Source organism: Salvelinus namaycush, chromosome 2 (genome assembly GCF_016432855.1).
Source record: "Salvelinus namaycush isolate Seneca chromosome 2, SaNama_1.0, whole genome shotgun sequence".
Classification (NCBI taxonomy): domain Eukaryota; kingdom Metazoa; phylum Chordata; class Actinopteri; order Salmoniformes; family Salmonidae; genus Salvelinus; species Salvelinus namaycush.
The window spans coordinates 63,208,173-63,218,059 of record NC_052308.1 but is presented as its reverse complement, the minus strand read 5'-3'; the positions used below and the strand labels follow the sequence as shown (position 1 = coordinate 63,218,059).

At 42.4% G+C, this 9,887-nt stretch overlaps 1 protein-coding gene across 1 annotated transcript; it reads right to left on the bottom strand.

Moving 5' to 3' along the window:
• Positions 1–2,104: 2,104 nt before the first annotated feature.
• On the bottom strand, positions 2,105–8,237 carry LOC120027300 (E3 SUMO-protein ligase CBX4-like). The gene is made up of 5 exons (XM_038972223.1): positions 8,007–8,237; positions 7,776–7,819; positions 6,711–6,776; positions 4,873–4,939; positions 2,105–4,150 (listed from the first exon to the last, which is right to left on the bottom strand). Exons 1-5 carry the CDS (start codon positions 8,073–8,075, stop codon positions 2,750–2,752), a joined length of 1,647 nt encoding a protein of 548 aa, XP_038828151.1. The 5' UTR covers positions 8,076–8,237; the 3' UTR covers positions 2,105–2,749.
• Positions 8,238–9,887: the final 1,650 nt, after the last annotated feature.

Here is a 9,887-nt window from a genome sequence, read left to right as displayed (position 1 = left end):
GCATTGAACATTAAAGACCACCTGTGTTAACTGTAATGTTGATTTAATCACCCATAGTTTACATTCTGAATATGACATGTAGGTGAATTCATCATTACTTCAACAAAATGTCAATGGGATTGTTAGTTGATGTGCAAGACCTTCTAAAGTTAATACGATATAGATCATTTCCAACTTCCCTTCATGTTTCTCATTAATGGTGAATAGCTACAATAAATAGGATCAATTATAAACATAGCATTATTTTTTTTATTAATAATATCCATGTTATGGGTCTTGAAGAAAGAACTAGGCCAATGGGACTTGAATTGATATTTAAAATGCCACATTGTTACAGCACTACAGGGAATGAATGATATTAGTGGGTATTTCACATATTTACAATAATTGAAACCAGTAATATCTATCTTCCTAAACGTTAACCTCAGATAAGAGGCTAAGGCCACCCCCTTCGCAGCAGCCATTCACCCCCCTCAGCCAGCCTACAACAGTGCAAAGTACATGTTAACTCTAAGCTCCTTCATTGACTTGTGCAGTTTGACCCGGGAGGCCCTGTTTGTTTGGCTCTCCTGATCTGTCCAAGCAATGGACTTCTATCTTCCTTGTTTGAATATGTCCATCTTGCAAACACACACATACAGTACCAGTCAAAAGTTTGGACACACCTATTTATTCCAGGGTTTTTCTTTATTTTTCTCTATTTTCTACATTGTAGAATAATAGTGAAGTCATCAAAACTATGAAACAACACATATGGAATCATGTAGTAACCAAAAAAGTGTTAAACAAATCGAAATATATTTTATATTTGAGATTCTTCAGAGTAGCCACCATTTGCCTCGATGACAGCTTTGCACACTCTTGGCAGTCTCTCAACAAGCTTCATGAGGTAGCCACCTGGAATGCATTTCAATTAACAGGTGTGCCTTGTTAAAAGTTAATTTGTGGAACTTTTTTCCTTCTTAATGCGTTTGAGCCAATCAATTGTGTTGTGACAAGGTAGGGTTGGTTTACAGAAGATAGCCCTATTTGGTAAAAGACTAAGTCCATATTATGGCAAGAATAGCTCAAATAAGCAAAGAGAAATGACAGTCCATCATTACTTTAAGACATGGAGCTCAGTCAATGCAGAAACGTTTAAAGTTTCTTCAAGTGCAGTCGTAAAAACCATCAAGCACTATGATGAAACTAGCTCTCATGAGGACCGTCACAGGAAAGGAAGATTCAGAGTTACCTCTGCTGTAGAGGATAGGTTCATTAGTTACCAGCTTCAGAAATTGCAGCACAAAAAAAAACTTCACAGAGTTCAAGTAACAGACAGATCTCAACATCAACTGTTCAGAGGAGACTGTGTGAATCAGGCCTTCATGGTCAAATTTCTGCAAAGAAACCACTACTAAAGGACACCAATAATAAGAAGAGACTTGCTTGGGCCAAGAAACACGAGCAATGGACATTAGACCGGTGGAAATCTATCCTTTGGTCTGATGAGTCCAAATTTGAGATGTTTAGTTTCTACCACCATGTCTTTGTGAGATGCAGAGTAGGTGAACGGATGATCTCCGCATGTGTGGTTCCCACTGTGAAGCATGGAGGAGGAGGTGTGATGGTGTGGGGGTGCTTTGCTGGTGACACTGTCAGTGATTTATTTAGAATTCATGGCACACTTAACCAGTATGGCTACCACAGCATTCTGCAGCGATACGCCAACCCATCTGGTTTGCGCTTAGTGGGACTACCATTTGCTTTTGAACAGGACAATGACCCAAAAAACACACCTCCAGGCTGTGTAAGGGCTATTTGACCAAGAAGGAGAGTGCTGCATCAGATGACCTGGCCTCCACAATCACCAGACCTCAACCCAATTGAGATGGGTTGGGATGCGTTGGACCCCAGAGTCGAAGAAAAGCTCAGCATATGTGGGAACTCCTTCAAGACTGTTGGAAAATCATTCCTCATGAAGCTGGTTGAGAGAATGCCATGAGTGTGCAAAGCTGTCATCAAGGCAAAGGGTGGCTACTTTGAATAATCTAAAATCTAAAACACTTTTTTGGTTACTACATGATTCAATATGTGCTATTTCATAGTGTTGATGTCTTCACTATTACTCCACAATGTAGAAAATAGTAAAAATAAAGAAAAACCCTTGAATGAGTAGTTGTGTCCAAATTTTGACTAGTAGTGCACATGCGCACACACGGCCCATCATTTTGCAACCTCGCTACACATGTACGCACAGACACACACACGTATTCACTTGCGTGCACAAACACCACACACAGGCAAATAAACCAAAAGAGGGTGTCATTTACCAATAATCAATATATAGACTTTTTCTTTCTCAATATATAGACCTTAAACAAAGACTGTAAAGCAAAACGGATATAAAGCCTCTATAAAAAGTAAATAATTATTTACAAGAGTAAGTGCTTTTTCACTGAGCCCTGATACCATTTGTCAAATAGCATATACTAAAGTAGTTTGTAACTCAATTAGAAGCTTACATCATCAAGTATGACAAGAACTCGGGGGCTCATTTAGAGAATGATAGCCAAAGCTACGTACATACAAATTATAGAAGGGTTAGGAAGCCGAAACAAAATGAATCTCAACCCCACTAAATGCAAACTGTAAGGGCTCTTATTTACATTCAAACATCTGAAAATACCAATATGTTCCAACACACATTTGTACATATTCACACATTTGCTATTAGTCCCTCGTCCTCAGATCGTCTTTTTCAGCTTCGTTACACTGTAACGTATTCCTTAAATGTCACCGTGAGACAGTTTGTTGTAATATCCGTGATGACTATATTCCCAAGGAAAGGCTTGAATGAAGCAAAAGGCTCCTCCTCCACAGTATGTTCTGTTGTGATAGCCAATGGCGGTTTTGTCTGTTCTGCAGTCTTCTCCTCCTCAGCAGAAGGAGCCACCTGTGTCTCTGTGGGAACTGGAGCCTCCCCTCTGGACCTCACACAGCTGAGGTCCATGGGCTCGTCCTGGTTAGACTCCAGGAAGTCATAGTCCTGGTGGCCATTGTGGCTATGGTGGCCATTTTGGTCCATGGAGTTGCTCTGAGGCGGTGAGGACACAGTGCAGGGTGCACTGATACTCCGGGAGTTTAGAAACCGTTTACAGCCACCCCGGTCCTCGCCCTTGTCTTCCTCTGAAAGGTGACGTTTCAGGGCTGGAGAGGAGCCGTTTACTGGCTGGGTCCTTCTATGAACTCCCATCTCAAAGGGCCAAGGGGCAAGGTTAGGTTTGGTGGTCAGCCTCAGGGGCTGCTCTGTCGCACTAAGCTCCATTTTGGGTGAGTCGAACTTCTCAGCAGGACACTTAAATACGTTAGATCTGTTAGATCCTGAGTTGAGGACGTGTAACTTAACGTCTTTGTTGCAGTCTTTCGCGAATCCGTTGGTGAGACCCAGTTTCTGGACGAGCCTCATCTTTTCAAGTTGATTTTCTGCAGCATCATCATCATTGTCCGGCTGCGGTTCGTCAAGGGTTTCCACATCTCCGTTTTTAATCCTTGCCGCCTGCATGCCGTTCTCCATGTACTTGCTCATGACAATGACGATGCGTCCATTCTTGTTTTTGTTCTTGACAATCTTCAGCTTGCTGTCGCTGACATCGTTGGCCTTCAACAGCGGTGCGTCCTCTTTGGCCGTGGCCTTGCTCTGCTCCGATTCGCCACTGTGGTCGTTGAGGTGAGCCGGAAGCTTCTTTAGCTCCATGGTGATATCCTTGACTTTGCTCAGGCAGCCAGAGTCCTTGTCCCGGACCCACTTCTGCTGCAGCGCAGGAGGCAGGTTCCAGCTGTGGTTGGTGGGCAGTTCTGGAGCTTTGGTGGCCTCCCTGGGCTTCATGCACTGGGTGCTGTCATACATCTTGGGGTCAGGCTGGTAGTGGTGATGTTTCTTGCTGTTGAGCTGGTAGTAGAGCTTCTTCTTTCCGTTGGCCTGCTGCTCGGCCTCCCTCTCCTTGGCCAGCAGGGGCTGGTACTGGTGGTGCTTCTTGCTGTTCAACTGGTACTGCTGGGTCTGCGAGCGCAGTGTCTGGATGGGGTCCACTTTCTGCCGGTTGTCCTCGTCCAGGGTGGTCTCCTGAAGGCCTGAGAGAACGCTGGATCTCCGGGCAAAGGACGGGACCTGAGAAAAACACAGCTGTTAGTTAACTGATAGAGCGGACTTGTTGACATGACTATCTGACTGACTTTCTCTCTGTAATGAAGGTTAGAAAAATGCCATCATCAAATGGTGCCCTCTAGATGACCTTTGAGTGAGTCCTGAGCCCTAAACTTGTGTTTAGTTCTAAACTTGTGTTTAGTTCTGTGAGAGCCTTTCATACATATTTTGTCAGCCCTCCCACCCTCCTGGCCACCAGAGTTACATTTCAGAGTGGCTCCTATAGCCGCTCTGACCTCAGCTCTGATGAATGCCATAGACTGCTTTGTGCCCCATCACTGACTTCCTCCTATGTGTTACCACCAACACCGCCCTGAGAGGAAAAAACACTACCTAGAGGGGGTTCCTTTTGCTCTTTCGATTTGTGATTGATGTCTAGATGTACTTTTCAGTCACTGCTTTAAGATTGAAGAGATTTTGGAGACCTAATCTACCCAGTCTATCAACAGCATGTGCCCCTAATCTATGTGACAGTCATTCAGATTTTAACACCTATTCTGTAGTCTTATAAAGGACTTAGAATTCTTATAAAGCCCGTCTCAATTAAAGAATGTGTTGGTCTTAGTGCTGGATGGCAAAGATTTACTCGTAATCTCTTACAGTAACATTAATAGTAACATGTATTTGATCAAATGTATAGTAATCAAGGAGTTAATTGTCACCCTCCAAAATATGTGAAGACTCACCTGGCCGATCAGGTGCTTTGGCTTTGGCCCTCTTTTGCGATATCCCATAAGCTGCTCGTATCTCTCCCTGTGAAAGACAGAAAACACCAGCATGTCACTCAAACCATCCACAATAATACATGATTTAGTAGTTAACAACATAATGTAACAGAGTTAGGCAGCAGGGGGGGGGGTTTCATTGATATTTCAAATCTTATTGGAATTTAAACTGTATTTAGGTCAGAATCCAGTACTTTAACTACAAAATGGGGACTACACACACAATAAAGTACTTTCATTGCTAATGCAATGATGATGTACTAACAATAATGAAATACAGTAATGCAATGCAGTAATTTATGGGAAAATCGCATGCACAATTTAATCCTAATTGGTGACATGAAACATCAGTGGAATACCCCTCAGTCATATCCCCATGTTTACCACTAGATCCTCTAACTGAACCCATGAGACACGAATTACAAATATCATACTTAATGTAGTGTAGCGTCTACAGGCATATAACCTTATTACTTGTTTACCAAGCGTTGCTGCATATCAAAGTCCTTCTCATGTCAAGTAATGTATGGTTTAGGCCGGACTAAATCTGCATTACTCCAAAAATAATTTCCACATGGAATGAATAGTTTTCCAGTTCAACATTCAATCCATATAAGGATGGAATAGATTCAGGGTCTGAATGAACTACACATCTATAGACTATGTAACTGGTGGATAGGATACTTTTCCTATAGTCCACTGTTTTCCATGCTTTCTCAAGAGCAGTAATTCAATACCCAATGAGTACTGCTGTCAACCCACCCCCCCTTCCTCCTCGAGCACATCTAATTACCGTGGCGACTCAGTATATTTTCATAGCCTGGTACTCTGCCCGGTGAGGCCCCTGGAGAGTCACGTAATTAGCTACAATAAAAACTCCCCCGTTCAGAGACAGAGATAATGGCGAAAACAGACACCGCCCTCCGTCAACATTTTCCCTACTGAGTGACCGGTCTCTGTTAAAAGCTGGTGTGCGCACACAACGGGAGAGAATGACAGCAATCCCGACGACAGGCCGAGTCACTGCATGGTTTTTGCGCCATAGTGCAGTTGTAGTTGTGTGTTCACGTCCAGAAAACCCCCCACGGGAGGTTTAGCAATTACCGGTTAACAGTAACGCCTGTCCAGCAAACAAGGCATCTTGAAAAGGCACAACGGCGATTTCAAGCGGATGCTTCTACGGTTGTTACAGGAATATCGCCTATAATTAGAAGCCTAGGGCGCTTTTTTGTCTAATGTTGTTCTCAGTGCCTTCCTCATCCAATACATGGTGAGATGAAGCGGGGATGGGGGACAAGACAAAGCATGCTGTCAAGGAATATTTGGCCCTGGTGTCTGCATAAGCATACAGCCTGTGAAAGATGATAGCCTATTGTGGTATGGGCAAACTAAAATCAATCAATCTATTATTATAGGCCTAAGAATATCACATAGGGACAATTCATTGTCCAATATGGTCGACCACGAAATTGTAACAGTCATACGCAATCTTTCCAGAATGTTTTCAATCCGATTGGTGTGGTCACTGTGTAGGCCAACTGCTATTGTAGGCCTACTGCTATTGTAGGCCCATTGAGATTTAAAAAAAAAATGTTTTTACTTGTGATTGCATCATGCCCTTTTTAGGGATTTGAAAAGTTTTGACATGGCCATAGGAAAATGTAATTCAATTAGGTCACATTTTACGCACACCACGGGATAGAAGTGGTGCGCTGTCCGCGCACACGCACAGAGCAGCGCCCCCCCACCCCCATTGACTACACAAGGTCGGCACGTCAAATCGAGTCTGTCAAACTCACCTGTTCTGGAAAGCGTCAAGCAGTCGCGGGTCGAGAATGTTTTCTTCTGGTTCCCATGTGTTATATCTATTAAGACAGAAAGTAGGACAGAGAGAGACAGAGAGAGAGACAGAGAGAGAGAGACAGAGACATAGAGAGAGACATAGAGAGAGACAGAGAGAGAGAGAGAGAGCGAGAGAGAGACATTAATATCAACAGAGGTCGCCTTCTATCAACCAAACTACAACCATATATCAAATGTGGCCGTCATCTGTTTGGTCGCTGACGGTAAAGTAGCTAGGCAACTTCTGTAATCAGGTTAGCTGTTAACAGTTAGCAGTCAGTCTTGACCAAATAGGCCTATATCAAAACCTAAACATTATGCATATTATTGATAGATATGTAATAAAGTAAGAGCAAAGTGTAGCCTATACTCTGGAAATAGGTCATTATAAAGTGTTAATAATTGCTAGGAAGTATATTTCAGAGAGTCAACACAAGCAAATCGGTTACTTTATGGGAATCATGAGGGTGATTAGGGTAACGTGGGGTAACAAGCCCCCGGGGTAACTGCCTCCCCATATATAAATTCAAATTACGTTAGATCTATAAACTTTTTATAGATATACCATTAGGGCAATCATATTGCAAGTCCAAATCATCTACAAATAACTTCATTGAGTTACAGTCATTTTCTTTATACTGTAGGATGATTTGGGTGTGATTTTGTGTGAAAATAAAGAGAGGAACCTTAAATCAAAACCTCATCATAGTGAGGATATTAATAGTGAGATGTGCAATGCCATTTTGCTTAATTATTAGATTTATTTAATTTAAATAAGATTTTAAGAGTTAATTACTAGAAAATGTTCTTGGGGGTTAGTTACCCCACGTTACCTTCATTTTCGCTCAACACATAAATTAGTGATGGCATCCTAAGCGGCATCGATCGAATCAAACATTCGCTTCAACGCGCCCACACACACACACACACAAACACCAACACACACTTGAAAACTTGAAATATTAATTTGCATTACTAAGGTAGTACTAAAGTAGGCTATAATATTTTCAAAGCTAACTTACTTTGGAGACCATCCTCGCCACTTGACTAGGTATTCCATCCTCCCCTATACGGAGATGAGAGAACATATTGGTTAATTTGATTATAAGCGGTTCTTTGACATTATAGTCTATCTGCAAAATCACAACAACAACATTATTTACTTCCATCAATTACGCAATATATTGCATAGCGATACCAAATGACCCTGTATGTGGATATTGAGCAATCATATATTTCAAGTGTTTTCAAACCTTTCGATTACGCTTCTTCTCGATGCTTTCCACCGCAAAGACGTGCTCTCCCGCGGCGGGTAGCTCCATTTTCAATGCAAGGGGAAGGTTTCTCTTCCAAAGGCTTTAGAAAATGTCACCCTGCCCGCTTTTGTGCTGTTTTTCCGTCGTTCAAATTGATACGGGAGATTTCCCTTCACTCCGATCTTCCCTCTCTTTCCCTCTCACTCTAGTCGGAATTCGTTGGCAGCGGCAGTGCGATACGTTTTGCTTTGCACACGAGAAGGGGTTGCAGAAAACAGTTCATGCAAAGAGCCATTGATGTGACGTCAGGAGGAGGAGGCGCTTTTGGGGGCTGGGGCAGTTTCATGCTTTTAGCCCATGGATGTGTAGGGTGAAATGGAACTGCAAGAGGGTGCTATGAAAAGGATAATAATGTGTTATGATATGTCAAATTGGGAATTGTGACTGAATATTTCCCTTTTACGCAATTACTGCCTTTTACGCATGTCATGCAAATCATGAAAAACGGAATCAAGGCTGCCATTGCCTATGCTCCATGCCCATTTCCTTCGATCTATTTGAATTAATGTAGCCTATTTGTTAATGTATTCATTACCGTTTTCACAATTGTTACAAGTGTATGCTAGATATTTATAAAGGACACAGCCCTGGTTTCTTTAAAGGCTGAGACCGATGGATAAATTAAGTGAATGTCATTGTGTGAGTGACTCATCATCAATAGGCCTACTGAAATGCAACTTTGGGGTCCCACTCCAAAATAAATATATGTAACAGTTCATTATGGATCTGGTAGGCCCTATGTAGCCCACAACTGAATGATACAGATCAATAAATGGTACCTTGAGCATTTAACCCCGATAGAAAACAAACATTATGCACACTGAAACACGATGTGCAGCTAATTAAGGTATAGAAGATCGTATTAATCACTCCCCAATCTAATTTACACATTATACTAATAATAACCATCATCCCCCTTATATGATTGTGATGACTGTAATATGGGTTTCCCATATTATTATTCATCTTTTTCCAAAGACTTCACACAGGGATCTTTTAAAGAAAGTCCATAAACGTGAGCTTTCCTATTCGCCTTAGTGACTTGGCTAACATACCCAATGGATGTGCAAGGATGCGTCGTGCTGGTAGGCATTTTCCATAAAGATCTACCCTTTCCATCCATATTATCTGTCCTTCTTGATACAAGGTCATATGTGGAGCCATTACCGAGCGCCAGTGTCGCGGTACGGGGCATCTAGTGAATTTTCTCTGCACATCAAAGGCCCGTGGTTGTGTCAGAGATATGTAGGTCACATCAGTTGGTCTTATACCCCGTTGGCATTTCTTCCACCTCGTTTCTTTCTGCCATCCGACTCTGACGGGCACCAGCCGCTGCGTTATCACTTGGGCGAGAGACGCATGGGCCTACCTCTGGCACATATAAAAAAAGTGCGTTTGCTTTTTTTGCACCTTACAACAGCACAGTTATTTCCGCTGGTGGTGGTTCGTATGTCTCTTATGCCCGCTGTCTCTTTGAAACATGAAAACAGGTTGGACATGTTGACAAGTGCGCTATAGTCGCCGCACACGCACGGTTGCACACGCGCGCGCGCGCGTACACACACACACGCACGTATATTTGGCTTATCATATCTGTTATATTGTATAAGCCTACACGTTGTAAAAGTATTGGTATTTGTCTATATTGTTATTTATTTCGTTATATGTTTTCGGTATAAAGGCGCAAGCGTCGAGTATCATTTTAAACGTAAATAAAATTCAGCAGCGCAAGGGTTAAAGGAGAACAGTTCATGCAGGCGGTAATGTTCAGCCTATTGCAGACAGGCACGACTTCCTTTCCTTATAAGGCAATGAGCT